At 39.4% G+C, this 27,957-nt stretch overlaps 1 protein-coding gene across 3 annotated transcripts in view; it reads left to right on the plus strand.

Annotated features, from left to right (window-relative positions):
• The window catches only part of vps50 (VPS50 EARP/GARPII complex subunit), a 421,495-nt gene that overhangs the window by 281,683 nt on the left and 111,855 nt on the right, over positions 1 to 27,957 (plus strand). For all 3 annotated transcript variants that reach the window (XM_061983218.1, XM_061983220.1, XM_061983219.1), the window contains exon 21: positions 8,999 to 9,120. In XM_061983218.1, the coding sequence (XP_061839202.1) occupies positions 8,999 to 9,120 (122 nt within the window). The remainder of the gene's footprint in view (positions 1 to 8,998; positions 9,121 to 27,957) is intronic.

Consider the following 27,957-nt stretch of genomic DNA (forward strand, 5'->3'; position numbering starts at 1 on the left):
TTTTGGAAAACCAGGAATTCTGGAAAATCCTGGAATTTTGTTTAGCTTGGAAAATGACAGTTTGAATGTCCAGAATGGTGGAATATGTTGAAGGTGGAATGGTTTGAATCGGTTGAAGAATGTGGGAATTATGGAAGTTTGAAAAATGGACAATTTGTTTTAATTGGGGAAAAAGAGAAAAAAAAGGGAATTATGGGAAATCCTGGAATTTTTTTTAGAATTGTTAGAGTAGAGCACACAATTCCTAAACAGGCTGAATATTTGGAAGTTGGAACGGTTTGAATCAGATGTAAAATGTGGGAGTTGAGGAACTTTGAAAAATGTCCCATTTCCCAAAAAATTGGGAATTTGGGGAAAAGCAAGATTTTTTGTGAAAATGGTAAAAAACTGAACGAGTTGAAATGGTTGGTGGTGGAATGTTTTAAATCGGTGGACAAATGTTGAAGAAATAACATGTGGAATTGAATTAAATGGTATTATGTAATTCCTGGAATTTTGGGGAAATTGGGAATTTTTCCAGTTCAAAAAACAATTTTGTTTTTGTACTGATTAAGAGGAATGTTTTGACGGTGGAACGGTTGAAGTGGGTTGAAAAATGTGGAAGGAGTCACCAAAAAAATAAAGTGGAGATAGGGCTTTGGAAAACCAGGAATTCTGGAAAATCCTGGAATTTTGTTTAACCTGGAAAATGACAGTTCAAATGTCCAGAATGGTGGAATATGTTGAAGGTGGAATGGTTTGAATCGGTTGAAGAATGTGGGAATTATGGACGTTTGAAAAATGGACAATTAATTTTGAATGGGGGGGAAAAAGGGAATTATGGGAAATCCTGGAATTTTTTTTAGAATGTTGAAGTAGACCACACAATTCCTAAACAGGCTGAATATTTGGAAGTTGGAACGGTTTGAATCAGATGTAAAATGTGGGAGTTGAGGAACTTTGAAGAATGTCCCATTTCCCAAAAAATTGGGAATTTCGGGAAAAGCGAGATTTTTTGTGAAAATGGTAAAAAACTGAATGAGTTGAAATGGTTGGTGTTGGAATTTTTTTTAATCGGTGGACAAATGTTGAAGAAGTAACATGTTGAATTGAATTAAATGGTATTACGGAATTCCTGCAATTTTGGGAAAATTGGGAATTTTTCCAGTTAAAAAAACTACTTTGTTTTTGTCCTGATTAAGAGGAATGTTTTGACGGTGGAACGGTTGAAGTGGGCTGAAAAATGTGGAAGTAGTCGCCAAACAAAAAGGGTGGAAATAGGGCTTTGGAAAACCAGGAATTCTGGAAAATCCTGGAATTTTTTTTAACTTGGAAAATGACAGTTTGAATGTCCAGAATGGTGGAATATGTTGAAGGTGGAATGGTTTGAATCGGTTGAAGAATGTGGGAATTATAGAAGTTTGAAAAATGGACAATTTGTTTTAATTGGGGAAAAAGAGAAAAAAAAGGGAATTATGGGAAATCCTGGATTTTTTTTTAGAATTGTTGAAGTAGAGCACACAATTCCTGAACAGGCTGAATATTTGAAAGTTGGAACGGTTTGAATCAAATGTAAAATGTGGGAGTTGAGGAACTTTGAAGAACGTCCCATTCCCCCAAAAATTGGGAATTTCGGGAAAAGTGAGATTTTTTGTGAAAATGGTAAAAAACTGAATGAGTTGAAATGGTTGGTGTTGGAATGTTTTAAATCGGTGGACAAATGTTGAAGAAGTAACATGTTGAATTGAATTCAATGGTATTACGGAATTCCTGCAATTTTGGGAAAATTGGGAATTTTTCCAGTTCAAAAAACAATTTTGTTTTTGTACTGATTAAGAGGAATGTTTTGACGGTGGAACGGTTGAAGTGGGTTGAAAAATGTGGAAGGAGTCGCCAAACAAAAGGGTGGAAATGGGGCTTTGGAAAACCAGGAATTCTGGAAAATCCTGAAATTTTGTTTAGCTTGGAAAATGACAGTTTGAATGTCCAGAATGGTGGAATATGTTGAAGGTGGAATGGTTTGAATCGGTTGAAGAAGGTGGGAATTATGGAAGTTTGAAAAATGGACAATTTGTTTTAATTGGGGAAAAAGAGAAAAAAAAGGTAATTATGGGAAATCCTGGAAAAATGTTTCGAATTGTTGAAGTAGAGCACACAATTCCTGAACAGGCTGAATATTTGGATGTTGGAACGGTTTGAATCAGATGTAAAATGTGGGAGTTGAGGAACTTTGAAGAATGTCCCATTTCCCCCCAAAATTGGGAATTTTGGGAAAAGCGAGTTTTTTTGTGAGAATGGTAAAAAAACTGAATGAGTTGAAATGGTTGGTGTTGGACTTTTTTAATCGGTGGACAAATGTTGAAGAAGTAACATGTTGAATTGAATTAAATGGTATTACGGAATTCCTGGAATTTTGGAAAAAATTGGGGGGGAAAAAACTACTTTGTTTTTGTCCTGATTAAGAGGAATGTTTTGACGGTAGAACGGTTGAAGTGGGTTGAAAAATGTGGAAGGAGTCGCCAAAAAAAAGGGTGGAAATAGGGCTTTGGAAAACCAGGAATTCTGGAAAATCCTGGAATTTTGTTTAGCTTGGAAAATGACTGTTTGAATGTCCAGAATGGTGGAATATGTTGAAGGTGGAATGGTTTGAATCGGTTGAAGAAGGTGGGAATTATAGAAGTTTAAAAAATGGACATTTTGTTTTAATTGGGGAAAAAGAGAAAAAAAAGGGAATTATGGGAAATCCTGGAATTTCTTTTAGAATTGTTAAAGTAGACCACACAATTCCTAAACAGGCTGAATATTTGGAAGTTGGAACGGTTTGAATCAGATGTAAAATGTGGGAGTTGTGGAACTTTGAAGAATGTCCCATTTCCCCCCAAAATTGGGAATTTTGGGAAAAGCGAGTTTTTTTGTGAGAATGGTAAAAAAACTGAATGAGTTGAAATGGTTGGTGTTGGACTTTTTTAATCGGTGGACAAATGTTGAAGAAGTAACATGCTGAATTGAATTAAATGGTATTATGTAATTCCTGGAATTTTGGAAAAAATTGGGGGGGGGGAAACGACTTTGTTTTTGTGCTGATTAAGAGGAATGTTTTGACGGTGGAACGGTTGAAATGGGTTGAAAAATGTGGAAATAGTCGCCCAAAAAAAGGGTGGAAATAGGGCTTTGGAAAACCAGGAATTCTGGAAAATCCTGGAATTTTGTTTAGCTTGGAAAATGACAGTTTGAATGTCCAGAATGGTGGAATATGTTGAAGGTGGAATGGTTTGAATCGGTTGAAGAATGTGGGAATTATGGAAGTTTGAAAAATGGACTATTTGATTTAATTGGGGAAAAAGAGAAAAAAAAGGGAATTATGGGAAATCCTGGAATTTTTTTTAGAATTGTTAGAGTAGAGCACTCAATTCCTAAACAGGCTGAATATTTGGAAGTTGGAACGGTTTGAATCAGATGTAAAATGTGGAAGTTGAGGAACTTTGAAGAATTTCCCAAAAAATTGGGAATTTGGGGAAAAGCGAGATTTTTTTGTGAAAATGGTAAAAAACTGAATGAGTTGAAATGGTTGGTGTTGGACTTTTTTAATCGGTGGACAAATGTTGAAGAAGTAACATGTTGAATTGAATTAAATGGTATTACGTAATTCCTGGAATTTTGGGAAAACTGGGAATTTTTCCAGTTCAAAAAACAACTTTGTTTTTGTACTGATTAAGAGTTATGTTTTGACGGTGGAACGGTTGAAATGGGTTGAAAAATGTGGAAGTAGTCGCCAAAAAAAAGGGTGGAAATAGGGCTTTGGAAAACCAGGAATTCTGGAAAATCCTGGAATTTTGTTTAACTTGGAAAACGACAGTTTGAATGTCCAGAATGGTGGAATATGTTGAAGGTGGAATGGTTTGAATCGGTTGAAGAATGTGGGAATTATGGAAGTTTGAAAAATGTACTATTTGTTTTAATTGGGGAAAAAGAGGGAAAAAAGGGAATTATGGGAAATCCTGGAAAAAAATTTAGAATTGTTGAAGTAGAGCACACAATTCCTGAACAGGCTGAATATTTGGAAGTTGGAACAGTTTGAATCAGATGTAAAATGTGGGAGTTGTGGAACTTTGAAGAATGTCCCATTTCCAAAAAAAATGGGAATTTGGGGAAAAGCGAGAATTTCTTTGAAAATGGTAAAAAACTGAATGAGTTGAAATGGTTGGTGTTGGAATTTTTTAAATCGGTGGACAAATGTTGAAGAAATAACATGTGGAATTGAATTAAATGGTATTATGTAATTCCTGGAATTTTGGGAAAATTGGGAATTTTTCCAGTTCAAAAAACAACTTTATTTTTGTACTGATTAAGAGGAATGTTTTGACGGTGAAATGGTTGAAGTGGGTTGAAAAATGTGGAAGGAGTCGCCAAAAAAAAGGGTGGTAATAGGGCTTTGGAAAACCAGGAATTCTGGAAAATCCTGGAATTTTGTTTAACTTGGAAAATGACAGTTTGAATGTCCAGAATGGTGGAATATGTTGAAGGTGGAATGGTTTGAATCGGTTGAAGAATGTGGGAATTATGGAAGTTTGAAAAATGGACAATTTGTTTTAATTGGGGAAAAAGAGAAAAAAAAGGGAAGTATGGGAAATCCTGGAATTTTTTTTAGAATTGTTAAAGTAGACCACACAATTCCTAAACAGGCTGAATATTTGGAAGTTGGAACGGTTTGAATCAGATGTAAAATGTGGGAGTTGAGGAACTTTGAAGAATGTCCCATTTCCCCCAAAATTGGGAATTTTGGGAAAAGCGAGATTTTTTGTGAAAATGGTAAAAAAAACTGAATGAGTTGAAATGGTTGGTGTTGGAATTTTTTTTAATCGGTGGACAAATGTTGAAGAAGTAACATGTTGAATTAAATTAAATGTTATTACGTAATTCCTGGAATTTTGGAAAAAATTGGGGGGGGAAAAAACTACTTTGTTTTTGTCCTGATTAAGAGGAATGTTTTGACGGTGGAACGGTTGAAGTGGGTTGAAAAATGTGGAAGGAGTCGCCAAAAAAAAGGGTGGAAATAGGACTTTGGAAAACCAGGAATTCTGGAAAATCCTGGAATTTTGTTTAGCTTGGAAAATGACAGTTGGAATGTCCAGAATGGTGGAATATGTTGAAGGTGGAATGGTTTGAATCGGTTGAAGAATGTGGGAATTATGGAAGTTTGAAAAATGGACTATTTGTTTTAATTGGGGAAAAAGAGAAAAAAAAAAAGGAATAATGGGAAATCTTGGAATTTTTTTTTAAATTGTTAAAGTAGAGCATACAATTTCTGAACAGGCTGAATATTTGGAAGTTGGAACGGTTTGAATCAGATGTAAAATGTGGGAGTTGTGGAACTTTGAAAAATGTCCCATTTCCCAAAAAATTGGGAATTTTGGGAAAAGCGAGATTTTTTGTGAAAATGGTAAAAAACTGAATGAGTTGAAATGATTAGTGTTGGAATTTTTTAAATCGGTGGACAAATGTTACATGTTGAATTGAATTAAATGGTATTATGGAATTCCTGGAATTTTGGGAAAAATTGGGAATTTTTCCAGTTCAAAAAACAACTTTGTTTTTGTACTGATTAAGAGGAATGTTTTGACGGTGGAACGGTTGAAGTGGGTTGAAAAATGTGGAAGGAGTCGCCAAACAAAAGGGTGGAAATAGGGCTTTGGAAAACCAGGAATTTTGGACAATCCTGGAATTTTGTTTAGCTTGGAAAATGACAGTTTGAATGTCCAGAATGGTGGAATATGTTGAAGGTGGAATGGTTTGAATCGGTTGAAGAATGTGGGAATTATGGACGTTTGAAAAATGGACAATTTGTTTTAATTGGGGAAAAAGAGAAAAAAAAGGGAATTATGGAAATCCTGGAATTTTTTTTTAGAATTGTTGAAGTAGACCACACAATTCCTGAACAGGCTGAATATTTGGAAGTTGGAACGGTTTGAATCAGACGTAAAATGTGGGAGTTGAGGAACTTTGAAGAATGTCCCATTTCCCAAAAAATTGGGAATTTCGGGAAAAGCGAGATTTTTTGTGAAAATGGTAAAAAAAAACTGTATGCGTTGAAATGGTTGGTGTTGGAATTTTTTAAATCGGTGGACAAATGTTGAAGAAGTAACATGTTGAATTTAATTAAATGGTATTACGGAATTCCTGGAATTTTGGGAAAATTGGGAATTTTTCCAGTTCAAAAAACAACTTTGTTTTTGTCCTGATTAAGAGGAATGTTTTGACGGTGGAACGGTTGAAGTGGGTTGAAAAATGTGGAAGTAGTCGCCAAAAAAACAGGGTGGAAATAGGGCTTTGGAAAACCAGGAATTCTGGAAAATCCTGGAATTTTTTTTAACTTGGAAAATGACAGTTTGAATGCCCAGAATGGTGGAATATGTTGAAGGTGGAATGGTTTGAATCGGTTGAAGAATGTGGGAATTATGGAAGTTTGAAAAATGGACAATTCATTTTGAATGGGGGGGGAAAGGGAATTATGGGAAATCCTGGAATTTTTTTAGAATTGTTGAAGTAGACCACACAATTCCTAAACAGGCAGAATATTTGGAAGTTGGAACGGTTTGAATCAGATGTAAAATGTGGGAGTTGTGGAACTTTGAAAAATGTCCCATTTCCCAAAAAATTGGGAATTTTGGGAATAGCGAGAATTTTTTTGAAAATGGTAAAAAACGGAATAAGTTAACTTGAAATGATTAGTGTTGGAATTTTTTAAATCGGTGGACAAATGTTACATGTTGAATTGAATTAAATGGTATTCTGGAAATTCCTGGAATTTTGGGGAAAATTGGGAATTTTTCCATTTCAAAAAACAATTTTGTTTTTGTCCTGATTAAGAGGAATGTTTTGACTGTGGAACGGTTGAAGTGGGTTGAAAAATGTGGAAGGAGTCGCCAAAAAAAAGGGTGGAAATAGGGCTTTGGAAAACCAGGAATTCTGGAAAATCCTGGAATTTTGTTTAGCTTGGAAAATGACAGTTTGAATGTCCAGAATGGTGGAATATGTTGAAGGTGGAATGGTTTGAATCGGTTGAAGAATGTGGGAATTATGGAAGTTTGAAAAATGGACTATTTGTTTTAATTGGGGGAAAAAGAGAAAAAAAAGGGAATTATGGGAAATCCTCGAATTTTTTTTAGAATTGTTAAAGTAGAGCACACAATTCCTAAACAGGCTGAATATTTGGAAGTTGGAACGGTTTGAATCAGATGTAAAATGTGGGAGTTGAGGAACTTTGAAGAATGTCCCATTTCCCCAAAAATTGGGAATTTCGGGAAAAGCGAGATTTTTTGTGAAAATGGTAAAAAACTGAATGAGTTGAAATGGTTGGTGTTGGAATTTTTTTTAATCGGTGGACAAATGTTGAAGAAGTAACATGTTGAATTAAATTAAATGTTATTACGTAATTCCTGGAATTTTGGAAAAAATTGGGGGGAAAAAAACTACTTTGTTTTTGTCCTGATTAAGAGGAATGTTTTGACGGTGGAACGGTTGAAGTGGGTTGAAAAATGTGGAAAGAGTCGCCAAAAAAAAGGGTGGAAATAGGACTTTGGAAAACCAGGAATTCTGGAAAATCCTGGAATTTTGTTTAGCTTGGAAAATGACAGTTGGAATGTCCAGAATGGTGGAATATGTTGAAGGTGGAATGGTTTGAATCGGTTGAAGAATGTGGGAATTATGGAAGTTTGAAAAATGGACTATTTGTTTTAATTGGGGAAAAAGAGAAAAAAAAGGGAATTATGGGAAATCCTGGAATTTTTTTTAGAATTGTTGAAGTAGAGCACACAATTCCTGAACAGGCTGAATATTTGGAAGTTGGAACGGTTTGAATCAGATGTAAAATGTGGGAGTTGTGGAACTTTGAAGAATGTCCCATTTCCCCAAAAATTGGGAATTTCGGGAAAAGCGAGAATTTTTTTGAAAATGGTAAAAAACTGAATAAGTTAACTTGAAATGATTAGTGTTGGAATTTTTTAAATCGGTGGACAAATGTTGAAGAAGTAACATGTTGAATTGAATTAAATGGTATTACGGAATTCCTGCAATTTTGGGAAAATTGGGAATTTTTCCAGTTCAAAAAACAATTTTGTTTTTGTACTGATTAAGAGGAATGTTTTGACGGTGGAACGGTTGAAGTGGGTTGAAAAATGTGGAAGGAGTCACCAAAAAAATAAAGTGGAGATAGGGCTTTGGAAAACCAGGAATTCTGGAAAATCCTGGAATGTTGTTTAACTTGGAAAATGACAGTTTGAATGTCCAGAATGGTGGAATATGTTGAAGGTGGAATGGTTTGAATCGGTTGAAGAATGTGGGAATTATGGAAGTTTGAAAAATGGACTATTTGTTTTAATTGGGGAAAAAGAGAAAAAAAGGGAATTATGGGAAATCCTGGACATTTTTTTAGAATTGTTGAAGTAAAGCACACAATTTCTGAACAGGCTGAATATTTGGAAGTTGGAACGGTTTGAATCAGATGTCAAATGTGGAAGTTGAGGAACTTTGAAGAATTTCCCAAAAAATTGGGAATTTGGGGAAAAGCAAGATTTTTTGTAAAAAACTGAATGACTTGACTGGCCTGCACAGAGTCCTGACCTGAACCCGATAGAACACCTTTGGGACGAATTAGAACGGAGGCCTTTTTCACCAACATCAGTGTGTGACCTCACCAATGCGCTTTTGGAAGAATGGTGGAAAATTCCTATAAACACACTCCGCAACCTTGTGGACAGCCTTCCCAGAAGAGTTGAAGCTATAATAGCTGCAAAAGGTCATATTGAAGCCTATGGGTTAGGAATGGGATGGCACTTCAAGTTCATATGTGAGTCAAGGCAATATAGTGTATGTGATAATGGGGGGTATGGTTCATCGGGGTATTGTTTTTAACTTTGCGTTGCATTTCTTTTATGTATGAAAAGCACTTCATAAATAAAGTTGAAATGATTGATTGTGTATCTGCAATGCAAAAGAGATGCTAATGTTTTTGTCCTTGTAGGAAAGTACATGCAGATGATGAACATCCTCAAGCCCATCGCCTTCGATGTCATCCACTGTGTGTCGCAGCTCTTTGACTACTACCTCTTCGCAGTCTACACCCTCTTTGGACGAAATGACATGGTACAGTGACTTCTTTCAAATGACTTTATTTTTTTTATTTTTTACATCAGGCCCTTACATGGCTGCACACAAAAGAGAGGTTGTGTGAACTAAATATTCTGCACCACTGACACAGAAAAAAAGTGTCCCTCAGTTTGAGGGATGGCTACACCAGGGTTGATGTACTATAACTGTTAGAGCTTAGGGAGGGAGAATCCCATCTTGCTGATTTACAACCTCACGGGTGAATTGTTCCCTTATTTTAACTCTCGCTTCAGCGGTGCTGCTAACTGTCTGTATTTTGGCTCTAAGCACAGGTACTGCCTTCTGAAGCACATTGCAACAGTGGTCTAATATTACTGCAATAATGTTATTTCATTGCAGAAGATGTGTGTGATCCTTTAACCTCTACCACCACGTCTGTCATTTGTACAATTGAAAATGTCCACCGCCAATCATCCAGCACCCTAAAGAGGTTCTATGAAGGGTGGCCAAACTTTTTGACTTAGAGGCCGCTTTGGGCTAAAATGTATATGTATTAGAGATGCGCGGATAGGCAATTATTTCATCCGCAACCGCATCAGAAAGTCGTCAACCATCCGCCATCCACCCGATCTAACATTTAATCAGAACCGCCCATTGTTATATATCTAATATAGACGATGCAAGGCATTAGTGAGGTTATAAAGCTTTTGCCTGTTAAAGAAAGGAGACTGATCCAATGCAGCACAGACATTCGCGTGCCACGCTGTCACGGCCCAGACGCACACCAGTGCGCAATCATATGGGAGCCGCGCTGAGCGCACCTCCAAGCGCGTCTCGCTGCCGGCGACGGCCGGGTATATGGGCCCGACGCTCCAGCGCCATCCATTTTCAGGGCTAGTTGATTCGGCAGGTGGGTTGTTACACACCAACTTCCATGGCCACCGTCCTGCTGTCTATATCAACCAGGGTGAGCCCCACCCCTTTCGTGAGCGCACTGCGCGCGGAGTGACCCCTGTTACGCGCCCCCGGCAACAGGGCTGGCGGGCAGGTAAGCTGCGCGGGCGGAGCGCGCGGAGTGACCCCTGTTACGAGCCCCCGGCCACGGGGGTGGCGGGCAGGTAAGCTGCTTACCTGCTGCGCGTGACGCCGGCCGCGGCGGGGTGTCGGTGCGGTGGGCGCGGTGGTGACCCTGGACGTGCGTCGGGCCCTTCTCGCGGATCGCCTCAGCTACGGCTCCCGGTGGGGCCCTCTCGGGGGAAGGGGCCTCGGTCCCGGACCCCGCCGAGGCGTCCCTTCTCCACTCCGTAAAAGTGTCCATCTCTTTTTTTTTTTTTCTTCTGTTGTGGCATATGCAGCAGGTGCCTGCTCGTTTTTCGTATGTGGGTAACAACATTTAACTATGTATATATATTTCCCAATTGGTTTAACTGCCACCCGCCTGAATCTATTTAAAATCTAATTTTTTTTTATTTCAATCGCCCGACCCGACCCGACCCGACCCGCGGATAAAATCTAATTTTTTTTAATTTCATCCGCCGGATCCGCGGATAATCCGCGGACTCCGCGGTTGTGCCCGCAAACCGCGCATCTCTAATATGTATGTATATATGTGTGTATATATATATATATATATATATATATATATATATATATATGTATATGTCTTAATAAGATTATCCAACAAATAGTGCTCGATACCGTGGTAGAGCGCAATATATGTATGTGTGGGAAAAAAATCACAAGACTACTTCATCTCTACAGGCCTGTTTCATGAGGGGGTTCCCTCAATCATCAGGAGATTTTAATAGAAGCATTCACATACCATGGTTTATATAGGGCACAGAGTGGGTAGGTACAGGCTGGTGTAGGGGCGTGGTGATTGGCTCATGTGTTACCTAGGAGGTGTTTCCGTCTGTGACGGCATGCTGATACAATTTCGCTGCGCTTGTTGAGGGATGACAGGTCTGGGCGGTAAATAATAAACAGTTTCTCTTTCAAGCATAGGTTGCATCTTTTATTACCACTATTGTAAGGTGTGCTGGATGCAAGAATTTGCCATGTTATTGAATATTCAATATTATTGTCTTTGAGGTCCCAAATGTGTTTGCTGAGTTCTGTAGTATTCCGAAAAATGTGGAAGGAGTCGCCAAACAAAAGGGTGGAAATAGGGCTTTGGAAAACCAGGAATTCTGGAAAAATCCTGGAATTTTGTTTAACTTGGAAAATGACAGTTTACCAAGTGGAATATGTTGAAGGTGGAATGGTTTGAATCGGTTGAAGAATGTTCCGGAATACTACAGAACTCAGCAAACACATTTGGGACCTCAAAGACAATAATGTTGAATATTCAATAACATGGCAAATTCTTGCATCCAGCACACCTTACAATAGTGGTAATAAAAGATGCAACCTATGCTTGAAAGAGAAACTGTTTATTATATACCGTCCAGACCTGTCATCCCTCAACAAGCACAGCGAAATTGTAGCAACATGCCGCCATAGACGGAAACACCTCCTAGGTAACACATGAGCCAATCACCACGCCCCTACACCAGCCTGTACCCACCCACTCTGTGCCCTATATAAACCATGGTATGTGAATGCTTCTATTAAAATCTCCTGATGATTGAGGGAACCCCTCATGAAACAGGCCTGTAGAGATGAAGTAGTCTTGTGATTTTTTTCCCACACATACATATATATATATATATATATATATATGTATGTATGTATGTATGTACAGTACAGGCCAAAAGTTTGGACACACCTTCTCCTCATTCAATGTGTTTTCTTTATTTTCACGACTATTTACATTGTAGATTGTCACATCAAAACTATGAATGAACACATGTGGAGTTATGTACTTAACAAAAAAAAAAGGTGAAATAACTGAAAATATGTTTTGTATTCTAGTTTCTTCAAAATAGCCACCCTGCTATGAATTTGCCTCTGGATTTCATTATTAATGATATCAATTGTTTTAAGTAGACTGTCCATTTTCCAGTAGAAACTTAACATTTACCAAATTCGACTGTAAAATATCCATCCATTTTCTACAGCTTATCCCTTTCGGGGTTGCGGGGGGCCATCAGTGTGTGAATGTGTGTGTGAATGTGGAAATAGTGTCAAAGCGCTTTGAGTTCCTTAGAAAGGTAGAAAAGCGCTATACAAGTATAACCCATTTACCATTTACTGGGGCCTATCTCAGCTACAATTGGGCAGAAGGCAGTGTACACCCTGGACAAGTCGCCACCTCATCACAGGGGCAATATAGCTTCTTTTTTTTCTTTTTTTTTTAATTACCGTATTTTTCGGACTATAAGTCGCAGTTTTTTTCATAGTTTGGCCGGGGGTGCGACTTATACTCAGGAGCGACTTATGTGTGAAATTATTAACACATTAGCGTAAAATATCCAATAATATTATTGATCTCATTGACGTAAGAGACTAGACGTATAAGATTTCATGGGATTTAGCGATTAGGAGTGACAGATTGTTTGGTAAACGTATAGCATGTTCTATATGTTATAGTTATTTGAATGACTCTTACCATAATATGTTACGTTAACATACCAGTTGGTTATTTATGCCTCATATAACGTACACTTATTCAGCCTGTTGTTCACTATTCTTTATTTATTTTAAATTGCCTTTCAAATGTCTATTCTTGCTGTTGGCTTTTATCAAATACATTTCCCCAAAAAAATGCGACTTATGTATGGGTTTTTTTCCATCTTTATTATGCATTTTCGGCCGGTGAGCCTTATACTCCGGAGCGACTTATACTCCGAAAAATACGGTATGTTTGTATGTACAGTACAGGCCAAATGTTTGGACACACCTTCTCCTCATTCAATGTGTTTTCTTTATTTTCATGACTATTTACATTTAGATAGTCACATAAAAACTATGAATGAACACATGTGGAGTTATGTACTTAACAAAAAAAAGGTGAAATAACTGAAAACATGTTTTGTATTCTCGTTTCTTCAAAATAGCCACCACTGCTTTGCACACTCTTGGCATTCTCTCCATGAGCTTCAAGAGGTAGTCACCTGAAATGGTTTTCACTTCACAGGTGTGCTTGAAGCTCATCCAGAGAATGCCCAAACATTTTTTTTATTCTGGCAACTTAGCTGCCAGTTTTTGTACCGTAAAAACAAATGTACCGTCTTTCCATTTACAGTAATACACCGTTAAAAACTACAACCCTAGATTTTACAGTCAAAAATTGGCAGCTCAGTCAATAGGATTTTAACGCAAAAAACTGTAGTGGTTTTTTTTTTTTCAATTTACAGTAACATGCTGTAAAGAACAATGTAACATTTATTGTCATTTTTATTAATTTGATGAGATTTGGTGAGATTTTAGCGGTGCGATCCGAATGTTCTATGCTGTTTCTGTGAAAGTATATCTGCAAAGCTTTGCAAATATATTACAAAATACCTATTCTGTCTCTGGTGGTTTTTCAACTCAGCTTTAAGTGTCGTAAAGAGCTTGGGAGCGACTTGTGACTTGAATTCCCTGGGAGGAACAACTGGTCCAAAACGCAACAGTACGTACCTCGGTTTAGAGGTCACGGTTCGGTTCATTTTCGCTACAGTAAGAAAACAACAAAATATACATTTTTGGGTTATTTATTTACCAAATTTGCAAAATCTTCCACCCAAAATATTTGTCTTAGTGGAATATTTGATGTGAAGTAATGGGAACCTTGGATAGGTCAATAATTCATAATAACATTGATTTTGATTCAATATTATGTTTTGAGCAATGACAGTCAACATTGCAACTTTTTCTAAATTACATTTAACCTTTAAGCTTTTTTATTTCACTCTTGTTATGTTTTTGTTTATTTTAATAGTATTTTTAGAATGTGCCGTGGGCCTTTAAAACATTAGCTGTGGGTCGCAAATGGCCTCCGGGGCACACTTTTGACACCCCTGCTATAGATAATAAAAAATTAAATGTGATAAATCTATGGATAAAAAGCAGAGCCTGGCGACGCATGCGCGTTTATCATAACTCTCTCTCTCTCTCTCTGTCTCTGCCCCTCCCTCACCAATGCTGCTGCACACACAATTTGTTTTGTTTTCAACCCCTTCTTAACCCTGAACGTACATTGAAAATACACGCAACCCTAACTCAAAATGCCGGACATTTGAGGCATTTAAGAAACTCCGCCCTGACAGCTCCGCAAAAGAGGACATGTCCGGTGAAAAGAGGACGCATACCTGCCAACTACTCCGGTTTTCCCGTAATTAGTACGGTTTTCATCAACCTATTCCGGGTTACGGTTGCAGTGATAAAAAATACGGGTTTTCATTCATTTAAATTTTTTTTTTTTTTTTAAGTTTTATTCACGAAATCGCGTAACAACAATGACAATCGACACTGCTTCCTAGGGCTGGGCGATAAAACAATAACAATATATATCGCGATAGACATGTGATCAATATCAATAGAAAATGGGGTCGATAGAACGTTCGATAATTTCACTGAGTTCTGTTAGGAAAAAATAGGAAGAAATGCCGAGCCGGAACCGCACGGCATTCTGGGAAATGCTAACAGGAAGGGGAAAAAAAGCAACAATGGCGAGCTGACGACAAGGAGTGAAACAAAACGGGAATATGAGTGCGGCGGCACGAGGGGAAATTGTGAATAAAAAAGGAAACGTCACGTCACCAGTTTGGCAGTATTTTGGATTTTTTCAGTCCGATACGAATCAGAGTAATACTGTCTGCAAACTTTGCAAGGTCGTCGTCCCGACAAAGTCTGGGGACACGACAAACTTATTTTACCACCTGAGCCGCTCTCACCCGCTGTATCAAACCGTCACAACCATCTACATCAGCCGGTGCAAGTGGAACAGCAACAACAGACCACCATCGAGAGGTACTCGGCAGCAGTGCCATACGACAAAAATTCAAAACGTTATAAAGAAATAACGGATGCAGTGGTGGATCAATTAGCGAAGGACATGCTACCTACTTATATTTAAAATAAAAGTATTTAAATTCAGCTTTTTTTCTCCTGGTCTTTATTTAGAATAGTTTGTTTTTTTATCAATAATTATCGATATCGACTGATATGAAACACTTACCGTATTTTCCGCACCATTAGCCGCACCTAAAAACCACAAATTTACTCAAAAGCTGACAGTGCGGCTTATAACCCGATGCGCTTTATATATGGATTAATATTAAGATTCATTTTCATAAAGTTTCGTTCTCGCAACTTCGGTAAACAGCCGCCATCTTTTTTCCCGGTAGAGCAGGAAGCGCTTCTTCTTCTACGCAAGCAACCGCCAAGGTAAGCACCCGCCCCCATAGAACAGGAAGCGCTTCTTCTTGTACTGTAAGCAACCACCCGCCCCCGGAAGAAGAAGAAGCGCGCGGTGCATGCTGGGATATGTGACGTTTCATTTCCATTTGTGTGTTTATGTAAAGACCCCAAAATGGCTCCTATTAAGTGTGTTGTCTGTCTAATTATAAATAATGCAGACGAGGCGTGTTAACTGAGTTCTCAACGTTTACTCACAGCGTGCTCATAACCACATTCTAACTCCCAGCATACAACAACGCTTCTCAGGGCTACCGCGCATGCTCGTAACTATCGTTGCATGCTGGGTAGTGTAGTTGTTATATTTGCTAGCTCATAACAGCACATTAAGAGACACGCTTACGCGCTTAATTCAATACTCGCCGTCATTCCGGGTGGATTGACAAAAGACCTCCAGCCGCTAGATATTGGTGTCAACAGGGCATTCGAAGCTAGACTGCTAACTGCGTGGGAACAATGGATGACAGAAGGCGAACACACATTCACTAAGACAGGGAGGCAGCGCCAGACGACGCCAACATCTGCCAGTGGATCGTAAATGCCTGGGCAGATATTTCGGTCACAACTGTGGTCCGAGCTTTCCGGAAGGCAGGATTCACAGAACTGCTGGATAACAGTGACACTGACTCCGATGACTTCGACGAGACGGAACCGGCCATTTTGGATCTCACATTTGCCCAACTTTTCACTTCGGACACCGAAGACGAAGGATTTACGAATGAAGAATAACTTCAGAAAGTGAGCGCTATGTTTATTTTGTGTGTTGTGACATTAACGTTCGAGCAACATTATGTTGCTATTGCTCTGCACTATTTTGAATTTTACTATGTTTGTGATTGCACATTTGCGTACATTTTGGGACAGAGTTGTTAGAACGCTGGTTTTCAATATATTATTAAAGTTTGACTGACCTATCTGACTGTTTTTTTGACATTCCCTTTAGCGCAGCGTAGGCGCGGCTTATAGTCCGGGGCGGCTTATTGGTGGACAAAGTTATGAAATATGCCATTCATTGAAGGTGCGGCTAATAATCCGGTGCGCCTTATAGTGCGGAAAATACGGTATATCGTGATACATTTTTTAGTCATATCGCCCAGCCCTACCAGTGCTTCCCGTAACTTCCTATCGAGCCATTCCGAATGCCATGCGCGAGGCTATTTATAGTGCCGCTGCCAAGCACGAGGCACCAGTTGCCCATTGTTTCCAAACGAGCGAACGATCATGGAATCAGCCGGAGAAAAAATCGCAAACGAGTCTTAAACCGAAAAGAAAACTGCAGTCATTCCGTGAAGAATGACTGCAGTGCTGTGAAGAAGAACCAACGTTGACCTCGGCACTCTGACCCCGTATCTCAGCGACTGTGTCACAAACCTGGGGGTAAAGTTTGACTCAGATTGTAAATTCGAAAAACAAATCAGCAGCGTCGTTCAAAAAAAGCTTTTATCAATTACGCCAAATAGCGAAAGTGAAACCGCTTCTATCAAGACATGATCTTGAGAAATTAATCCACGCTTTTATCTCGACTCGTCTTGACTACTGCAATGCCTTGTATGTTGGCATTAGCCAGGCCTCCCTCGCCCGCCTGCAGCTCGTGCAGAACTCTGCTGCTCGTCTGCTAACACAGACCCGCAGACGTGAGCACATCACCCCTATTTTAGCGTCCCTTCACTGGCTCCCTGTGCGTTACCGAATACATTTTAAACTCCTTTTATTTGTTTTTAAATGTCTAAACAACCTCGCGCCAACCTATCTCTCCGACCTCCTTCATTACTGCCCCACCCGATCCTTAAGATCAGCCGATCAGCTGCTGTTGACGGTCCCTGACACAAGGCTGAAGCTTAGAGGTGACAGAGCTTTCGCCGTTGCTGCTCCCAAGCTCTGGAACGACCTACCCCTGAGTGTTAGACAAGCCTCCTCTCTTCCTGTTTTTAAATCTCTCTTAAAAACATACTTTTATTCCATGGCTTTTAACACTGAGTGATATCCATCCTGCAATGGCGCCCCATAATACACCTGCTGTGATCCTGTTTTTATGTTTTTATGTTTTTATTAATTCTACTTTAATTATTTATTTTTTTATCGTGTTCTGTTTGTGTTGTGTTGTGTTTGCTCGGTACTCGTTTTATCTTTTAACCTGTTCATTGTACAGCACTTTGGCTACCCCTGTGGTAAATTTTAAATGTGCTCTATAAATAAAGTTGATTTGATTTGATTTGAATATTCAAAAGCATATCCGGGAATAATTATCCGTTCCAAAAAGGGTGAAAACTACGCGAATTGCACCTTGTGCAGACAAGATTGTTCGATCGGACACGGAGGAATTAGCGATGTAAAAGACCACGTTGGGACAAAAAAAACACAAGTCTAATGCCGTTGCTAGCGATACAAGTGGAAAACTTTCAACGTTTTTCGTCGCCCAAACAGATTCTTTGGATGTGATAAATGCCGAAGTTTTATTTACGGAGGCAATAATTGAGCATGGACTTCCAATCGCACTGGCTGATCACAAGGGACGGTTATTTCGGAAAATGTTTCCCGACTCGAAAATCGCCAAAAAATATGGATGTGGTCGAACCAAAACATCAAACATTATTCAGTGTCTTGGAACAGAATCCTCAAAAAGTATCGCCGATGTCATGAAGACGGAACCATTTAGCATGTCGACTGACGGCAGCACCGATTATGACGATGTAAAACTGTACCCCATTTGTGTTCGATATTTGTTATCTATTGGAATTGTTTAGAACTGTTATACTGTTAAAAGTGTTTATACTATTTATGCTTTCAAGTCCAAGTTGAAGAAATCTTGTTAAATGTTGACAGCATAACTACCAAAATACAGAAGTATGTCCTTAATATTTTTGCAGTGCTATTTCTGTTGAAAAGTTCAAATGATTACATTAGAGATGTGATGTGCCACTTTTCAAGTGTCTGATGGCTTCAATTGATTTTCATTCATTTTTCATATTTTGAATTCTTTACAAAAAAACTACATTTGAATTGTAATTCCATGCTATTGACAGGACTATTAATTTTAATGAAGTTAGCTTACCATGTTTACAGTATGATAATTGTGATAGAAATGTGAATTTTAGGCACAGAATATTTTTTACAATTGAACAAGGCAGTAGATTATACAAGCTTGGACAGAAAGTTAATAATGACACCAATTTTTTTTTTTAATGGAATTGTTTAGTACTGTTTTACCATTTGTTTACTGTAAAAAGTGTTTATACTTTCAATGAACAAATGGAAGTCTTGTGAAAGGTTGACAGGATAACTGGCATTAACTGTCAAAATAATTTCAAACTATTGAAGTTAGCTTACAGAATAAACATGTCAATCAACCCATATGATTTTTGCTGTAATATTTTTGTTTTGAAAAGTCACTGTGACTGATAGAAAAGTGATGGTTTTAGCAACATTTTAACCTGTCTGAATGCAATCAATCATTTTGCGTCTGGACCCTGGCTACTAGGTTTTTCTGATTTCAAAAGTTGACAGGTATGAGGACGTATGGTCAGTCTATCCTAGCCCGTTAGCTGCTAGCATGCCGGGTGTTGTGCCTCGGTGTGCATTGTTTACACAACGTGCGTTACGCTACTTAATATGTCCGTGTGGAAACTGGTTCGGTACACCTCCGAACCGAACCGGAACCCCCTGTACCCAAACGGTTCAATACAAATACACGTACCGTTACACCCCTAGTATTAACCTTTTCACTCACGTGATGTAGTCTCACCCCCATCTGCCTCCTCCCGACCCGTCATTAGAGAGGCCCATACAGTCAAAGGCTAATCACTCCATGAATCTTTCAAAAGCTCGAATGCTCTGCACATATGATGCTACTTTGACCCGCTAACTGCTCTTTTTCCCAAGCTGTCGTAGTCTGACATTAATATTGGAAAGGGTAAATGCCTCATTACGTGTTTACATTGCCAACATATGCTAAAGATGCATTCATTTCCCAGAATAGGCTCGTCCTCAATAATCGGGCTTTCGGCTGTTTGGGCTCAGAGGAAAGAATCTCAATTGGAGACTCGGCTGAGTGATTGACAGATTAGAGACTGACTAGGTAATGCAGATGAGAATATGAGCTGGTTCTCTCTCTTCTTCTGAAATGGCCCTGGACTTTTGCAGTTGAGTTTCTGCTTCAGAACAACTTTATCCAGCCTTCCTGGCTTTTACAGTAATTCAATGTCTTTGAGGATTGGACAAGGCGCTAATTGCAGTCAATTAACAGACGCTAACAATTTCACACAACCATGCCTACACTGCAAAAAATCAGCGTTCAAAAACAAGAATAAATTAAAGCTGCAAACAGCGTTGTTCGGGCCCGCGTATTTGGCAGGTCCTAACTGTCCCAATACTTTTGTCTACTTTTAGTCTGAAGTGTCCCAAGACTTTTGTCTAGTGTACCTACCTTGTCTGCATTGTGTGGGCACGTTGGTGCTTCCTGCTTTTGAGCAGCAATCCTAAAAAAAACAGCACCGCAGGAGCATCAGTGCAGCGGGTCTTTGAAGGGTCATAAAATCAAAACCGGAGCAGGTATCCCAACTCTTTCGCCAACTTTTAATCAGAAGTGTTCAATCTCTCTCCTGTGTTAGTTTGAAGCCGAAACAACAAACGCGCTCAGAGGAGATAATGTTTGAAGAAAGGTGACGGGTTTTTACAAAAATGTTGTGTTGAAGGGGGAATAGCAAACTTCCTGTAGATTTTTTCTGGGGGTTGTAAATTTATGAAATGTAGGTCTAAGTGAGACCTACGGAGAGGTTTTTGTTTCATGACTCTCCGACCTTCCCAGTGGGAGTTACAGGCAGTTTTGTAATTTTTTTCTTCCGAGGAGCAGTTTTTTCTCCGTTTTATTCAAAAATTGCTGTAGAGCGCAATTTTTAAATTTGGGGTTAGGTTTCTTTATTAGATCGCAATTTTTGCCAGTCCTGATGTGTGCGTTCAGTTCGGTGAGTTTTGAAGCATGTTAAGGGGGTCAAAATACAGCTCAAAGAGGCAAAAGTGACTGTTTTTAGTACTTTTTTGTCTTGAAGGGGGAATTGCCAACTTCCTGTAGATTTCTGCCCGATGATATACAATTATGAAAACTAGGTCTAAGTCAAACCTACATACAAGTTTTTGTTTCATGTCTCTCCGATCTTCCTAGTGGGAGATATAGGCAGTCTCGTTTTTTTTTTCCCTAGGGGGCGCTAGAGCGCAATTTTGAGTTTTGGGGTTCGGTTTTTTAAAAAAAAAGGTAATTTTCGCAGGTCCTGATGTGTGGGTCAAATATGGTGAGTTTTGAAGCATGTTAAGTGGGTCAAATTACAGTTTGTTGTGGCGGCGGAAGAATAAAGAATAATAAAACGAACGAATAACAATAGGTCCTTATGTCCCATTGCATAAGGACTCCCGAAAAGGGAGTCCTTTTGCAATGGGCCATTGCGGGCCCTAAAAATACAAAATGAGGGGTAGGGATGTCCCGATCCAGGTTTTTGCACTTCCGATCCGATACCGATATTGTTTTTGCATTTCCGATCTGATACCGATACTGACCAATACTGGCCTATCCGAGCATGTATTAAAGTTTAAAGTTATTTAGCCTACTTAGTTGTCAGAATCATGTTGAAAAGGGTTTTAGTACTCTTGATAACAACTAGCCAGCTGAATTAGGGGAGTTTGAATAATACACAATGCTTGGTAACAAGAAACTGACCTGTTTATTCAAGGATAAACACAAAATAGACAAAAATTATACATGACAAACAGAAATGGCATCATTGAACTAGGGCTGGGCGATATGGCCTTTTTTTAATATTGCGATATTTTAAGGCCATATTGCGATACACGATATATATCTCGATATTTTGCCTCAGCCTTGAATGAACACTTGATGCATATAATCACAGCAGTATGATGATTCTATGTGTTTTGATTGATTGATTGAGACTTTTATTAGTAGGTTGCACAGTGAAGTACATATTCCGTACAATTGACCACTAAATGGTAACACCCCAATAAGTTTTTCAACTTGTTTAAGTCGGGGTCCACTTAAATTGATTCATGATACAGATATATACTATCAGATATATACTATCATCATAATACAGTCATCACACAAGATAATCACATTGAATTATTTACATTATTTATAATCCAGGATGTGGAGGGGGGCGCCGGATGTAAGTGTCAAAAAGACAGGCAAAAGAGTTTGATATGAGAATAAATCTAAAGTTAAAATATAGGGTAGAAATGCACCCATTTGCAGGAAATGTAGTCTTGATTTTCAACATTTTCTTTCAAGGCTTGCATGTCTACATTAAAACATTCTTCTTCATACTGCATTAATATATGCTACTTTTAAACTTTCATGCAGAGAAGGAAATCACAACTAAAAAAATCACTAGTTTTTTCAGACGGTGTTGATGTGGAAATTTTTGCCTCGGCATTTTGATGGTGTGGACGTGTGGCACCGAATGGAGATAAAGCGTCTCGACAGACGTCACAATATTTGAACAATGATGACGAAAACTGTTTTCTCTGTCGTGTCCGTGTGTCGAAAATTGTTATGCGCTTATTTTTTTATTTGATTTTGTGCGTGGCATAGATTTGCTATGCGCAGAGGACGCTTAAACAGTGTGCAATTGCACAGGCGAGCACCTTAGAGGGAGCGTTGCTCGCACGGCTGCGCCAGCATCACAGCTAACGTTAGCCATGCTGCTACCTCTCTGCTCGGGGAGGGCGTATACGTATGTGACGTATGACGTGACAGTATGTGACGTGTGTAAGAAGGGGCGCTCGCTGTCTGTGAGAGGGAGACACAGGAAAGAGTGAGAAGAGCCTGTCGTGTAATGCCAGCAGCTAAAAGCAACTGCGTGAGAATTCACAGACCTGTGGATGTGTTGAAGGTGTGCTGGAAAATGCGGAACGGAAATTACGGAGCAGCAGAAAAGTGGAATGTATTATTTAAATCGGTGCGTTGGAAAACACGGACCGGAGTTTTTTTTAAAAACTGGATCTGGATCGGCATTTTCCCATGCCTTGCCGATACGCAATTTTTGGCAAATATCGGCAGCCGATCCGATCCAAATATCGGATCGGGACATCCCTAATGAGGGGTATTTTATTTGAACTAAGCAAAATTATCTACATTTGGCTTGTCAAGACTTTCCAGAACAAGTAAAATTTGCAAACCTCAATGAACCCAAAAATACCTTAAAACAAGTATATTCTCACTAGTACGTGTTTTCTATTGTTTCATTGAAAATAAAACAGCAAAGTCCATTTGGCTGCCATCTGTTTTAATTTTGAGACACAATTGTGTCAAAATCATGATTTTTTATTTCATGAAATAAGAAATGATGACTTTAAAAAAAGTAGTTGTATGTGGTACGTACTGTACGTAGTTTCATCCTAAAACATACTTGCCAACCTTGAGACCTCCGATTTCGGGAGATGGGGGGCGGGGCGGGGGCGTGGTTGGGGGCGTGGTTAAGAGGGGAGGAGTATATTTACAGCTAGGATTCACCAAGTCAAGTATTTCATATATATATATATATATATATATATATATATATATATATATATATATATATATATAAGAAATACTAAGTCAAGTATTTCATATATATATATATATATATAAATAAAAGAAATACTTGAATTTCAGTGTTCATTTATTTACACATATACACACACATAACACTCATCTACTCATTGTTGAGTTAAGGGTTGAATTGTCCATCCTTGTTCTATTTGTCACTATTTTTCTAACCATGCTGAACACCCTCACTGATGATGCATTGCTGTGTGGCACGCACAAAAGTGTTTTCATCAAATGCACTAGATGGCAGTATTGTACTGTTTAAGAGTGTCACAACATTGCTGTTTACGGCAGACGAACTGCTTTACGGTAGACGAAACGTGACTGCTGTTGTTGTGTGTTGTTGCCGCGCTGGGAGGACGTTAATGAAACTGCCTAACAATAAACCCACATAAGAAACCAAGAACTCGCCCTCCATCATTCTACAGTCATAACATGATTGGGCAGGTACGCTGTTTATTTTGTGTGCCTGAATTTCGGGAGATTTTCGGGAGAAAATTTGTCCTGGGAGGTTTTCGGGAGAGGCGCTGAATTTCGGCAGTCTCTCGGAAAATCCGGGAGGGTTGGCAAGTATGTCCTAAAAGCCAGAGAAGGGCGGGATATAGTGTGTAAAATACATTGGAAAATTAGCGCCCTCTAGGAATCTGTGTAAATGTTGCAAAGTACTAATATAATCATAGTATATGATAATAATAGTCCAAGTAACGCTGTTACAGAACCTGGAGGTTCTGCTACGGAGGCTGCGGAACCTCTTTCCAGAGTCCAGCAGTGAAAACAGTCCTTAGTGGGGGGTGGGAGGAGTCTCTACTGATTCTCCGAGCCCTGTTCAGGCAGCGGCTTTTTGAGATCTCCCGGATAGGAGGACGAGGAGTCCTGATGATCTTTTCCGCCGTCCTCACCACTCTCTGGAGAGACTTCCAGTCTGAGGCACTGCAGGCTCCAGTCTAGACAGAGATGTAGTTGGTCTCTATAGTGCCTCTGTACATACTTGCCAACCCTCCCGAATTTTCCGGGAGACTCCCGAAATTCAGCGCCTCACCCAAAAACCTCCCGGGACAAATATTCTCACGAAAATCTCCCGATTTTCAGCCGGAGCTGGAAGCCACGGCTCCATGCGGACCTGAGTGAGGACAGCCTTTTTTTCATGACGTGAGGACAACAGGGTGACAAGAACTAAATCATTCAGACTAGAGATAAATTGTATTATTATGTTTATTTTTCCTAAAAATAAATATATTTATTAATTAAAAAAAAAAAAAATAATACATTTTTACTATATTTTGCTAAAAACATCTAAATTAATTGTATTTTTATTTGTATTTTTTCGTGACTCCTTATTACATCCAGCCATAGAATTATACATTAAAATCAACATATTTGAAATAATTGATTTTAAATTATCATAATAATTCATTTAAAATGACCATATTTAATTATTAAAATAATTGCTTGTTTATCAACAACTTTAGCATTTTATTCATTACATTTTGAAACTCTCAGAAGCCAAGTTATGTTATATTCCTTAAGATTTATTTATGCAAGTTTGAAGTATCAATTATCTAAACACAGTTTTGTTTGCATATTTTCAGGATGTAGATATATATATATATATATATACAGGTAAAAGCCAGTAAATTAGAATATTTTGAAAAACTTGATTTATTTCAGTAATTGCATTCAAAAGGTGTAACTTGTACATTATATTTATTCATTGCACACAGACTGATGCATTCAAATGTTTATTTCATTTAATTTTGATGATTTGAAGTGGCAACAAATGAAAATCCAAAATTCCGTGTGTCACAAAATTAGAATATTGTGTAAGGGTTAAATTTTGAAGACACCTGGTGCCACAAACTAATCAGCTGATTAACTCAAAACACCTGCAAAGGGCTTTAAATGGTCTCTCAGTCCAGTTCTGAAGCCTACACAAACATGGGGAAGACTTCAGATTTGACAGCTGTCCAAAAGGCAACCATCGACACATTGCACAAGGAGGGAAAGACACAAAAGGTTATTGCTGAAGAGGCTGGCTGTTCTCAGAGCTCTGTGTCCAAACACATTAATGGAGAGGCAAAGGGAAGGAAAAACTGTGGTCAGAAAAAGTGTACAAGCGATAGGGATCACCGCGCCCTGGTCAAGATTGTGAAAAAAAACCCATTCAAAAATGTGGGGGAGATTCAGAAGGAGTGGACAGCTGCTGGAGTCAGTGCTTCAAGATCCACCACCAAGAGACGCTTGAAAGACATGGGTTTCAACTGCCGCATACCTCGTGTCAAGCCACTGTTGACCAAGAAACAGCGCGCAAAGCGTCTCACCTGGGCTAAGGAAAAAAAGAGCTGGACTGCTGCTGAGTGGTCCAAAGTCATGTTTTCTGACGAAAGCAAATGTTACATTTCCTTTGGAAATCGAGGTCCCAGAGTCTGGAGGAAGACAGGAGAGGCACAGGATCCACGTTGCCTGAAGTCTAGTGTAAAGTTTCCACCATCAGTGATGGTTTGGGGTGCCATGTCATCTGCTGGTGTCGGTCCACTCTGTTTCCTGAGATCCAGGGTCAACGCAGCCGTCTACCAGCAAGTTTTAGAGCACTTCATGCTTCCTGCTGCTGACCTGCTCTATGGAGATGGAGATTTCAAGTTCCAACAGGACTTGGCGCCTGCACACAGCGCAAAATCTACCCGTGCCTGGTTTACGGACCATGGTATTTCTGTTCTAAATTGGCCCGCCAACTCCCCTGACCTTAGCCCCATAGAAAATCTGTGGGGTATTGTGAAAAGGAAGATGCAGAATGCCAGACCCAAAAACGCAGAAGAGTTGAAGGCCACTATCAGAGCAACCTGGGCTCTCATAACACCTGAGCAGTGCCAGAAACTCATCGACTCCATGCCACGCCGCATTAACGCAGTAATTGAGGCAAAAGGAGCTCCAACCAAGTATTGAGTATTGTACATGCTCATATTTTTCATTTTCATACTTTTCAGTTGGCCAACATTTCTAAAAATCCCTTTTTTGTATTAGCCTTAAGTAATATTCTAATTTTGTGACACACGGAATTTTGGATTTTCATTTGTTGCCACTTCAAATCATCAAAATTAAATGAAATAAACATTTGAATGCATCAGTCTGTGTGCAATGAATAAATATAATGTACAAGTTACACCTTTTGAATGCAATTACTGAAATAAATCAAGTTTTTCAAAATATTCTAATTTACTGGCTTTTACCTGTATATATATTTGTATGAAATACTTGACTTGGTGAATTCTAGCTGTCAATATACTCCTCCCCTCTTAACCACGCCCCCAACCACGCCCCGCCCCATCCCCCACCTCCCGAAATTGGAGGTCTCAAGGTTGGCAAGTATGCCTCTGTAGAACGCGGTGAGAACGGGGGGAGGGAGCCGTGCTCTTTTCATCCCGCGCAAAAAAGTGCATGCGCTGCTGAGCTCTTTTTATACGAGCTACGATGTGTAGGGACCAGGTCAGATAGACAGTTATCTGCAGCCCCAGGAACTTGGTGCTGCTTACTATCTCCACTGCTGTGCCGTCGATGAAGAGACTCTCAATCTCTGTGAGCAAAATTTGCACTTAAATTAATGTCGAACATCTTGAATTGCTATTTTTTTCCCCAGTTGGAAAAACTGGGTAGGGCGGGGGGGTTTTTTTGCCCTTGGGCCACAATAAATTCAGGCCAAATTGACAGGCCAATCACACACGGACACGACAATTTATTGAGTGAAGTTCGAGTTCATTTTCCTTTATGGTTTGAATAATTGACTTATCTGCCCTGGCCTACTTTTGGCTGCATGCTAAACGGGCTTGACCTTAAAACTACTAAGACTGACGCCTAACTACACAAGTACCGTATTTTCCGCACTATTAGCCGCACCTAAAAACCACAAATTTACTCAAAAGCTGACAGTGCGGCTTATAACCCGGTGCGCTTTATATATGGATTAATATTAAGATTCATTTTCATAAAGTTTCGGTCTCGCAACTACGGTAAACAGCCGCCATCTTTTTTCCCCGTAGAAGAGGAAGTGCTTCTTCTTCTACGCAAGCAACCGCCAAGGTAAGCACCCGCCCCCATAGAACAGGAAGCGCTTCTTCTTCTACTGTAAGCAACCACCCGCCCGCGTAGAAGAAGAAGAAGCGCGCGGATACGTTTCATTTCCTTTGTGTGTTTACATCTGTAAAGACCACAAAATGGCGACAGGTTTCCGGTTCATGAAAAGACGCAATCTCTCCATCCGCACACGGACTACTATTTCACAGCAACCGCCTAAAGACTTTCAAGAAAAGCTGGCTACTTTCCGTGCATATTGTAAAAACAAGATAGCTGAAAAAAAGATCCGGCCAGAGAACATTATCAACATGGACGAGGTTCCACTGACTTTGGATATTCCTGTGAACCGCACTGTGGATACAACGGGAGCACGTACGGTGAATATTCGCACCACAGGGAATGAGAAGTCATCCTTCACTGTGGTTCTAGCTTGCCATGCTAATGGCCAGAAACTTCCACCCATGGTGATATTCAAAAGGAAGACCTTGCCAAAAGAGACCTTTCCAGCCGGCGTCATCATAAAAGCTAACTCGAAGGGATGGATGGATGAAGAAAAGATGAGCGAGTGGTTAAGGTAAGTTTACGCGAAGAGGCCGGGTGGCTTTTTTCACGCAGCTCCGTCCATGTTGATATACGACTCCATGCGCGCCCACATCACGCTGGTTTTAATATATTATTAAAGTTTGACTGACCTATCTGACTGTTTTTTTGACATTCCTTTAGCGCAGTTAGATGCGGCTTACAACACGGGGCGGCTTATAGGTGGACAAAGTTTTGAAATATGCCGTTCATTGAAGGCGCGGCTTATAACCCAGGGCGCCTTATGGTGCGGAAAATACGGTACGACCGCGAGTCTTTATTCTCCGTCACAC

The sequence above is a fragment of the Nerophis lumbriciformis genome, linkage group LG21, assembly GCF_033978685.3.
Source record: "Nerophis lumbriciformis linkage group LG21, RoL_Nlum_v2.1, whole genome shotgun sequence".
Taxonomy (NCBI): Eukaryota; Metazoa; Chordata; class Actinopteri; order Syngnathiformes; family Syngnathidae; genus Nerophis; species Nerophis lumbriciformis.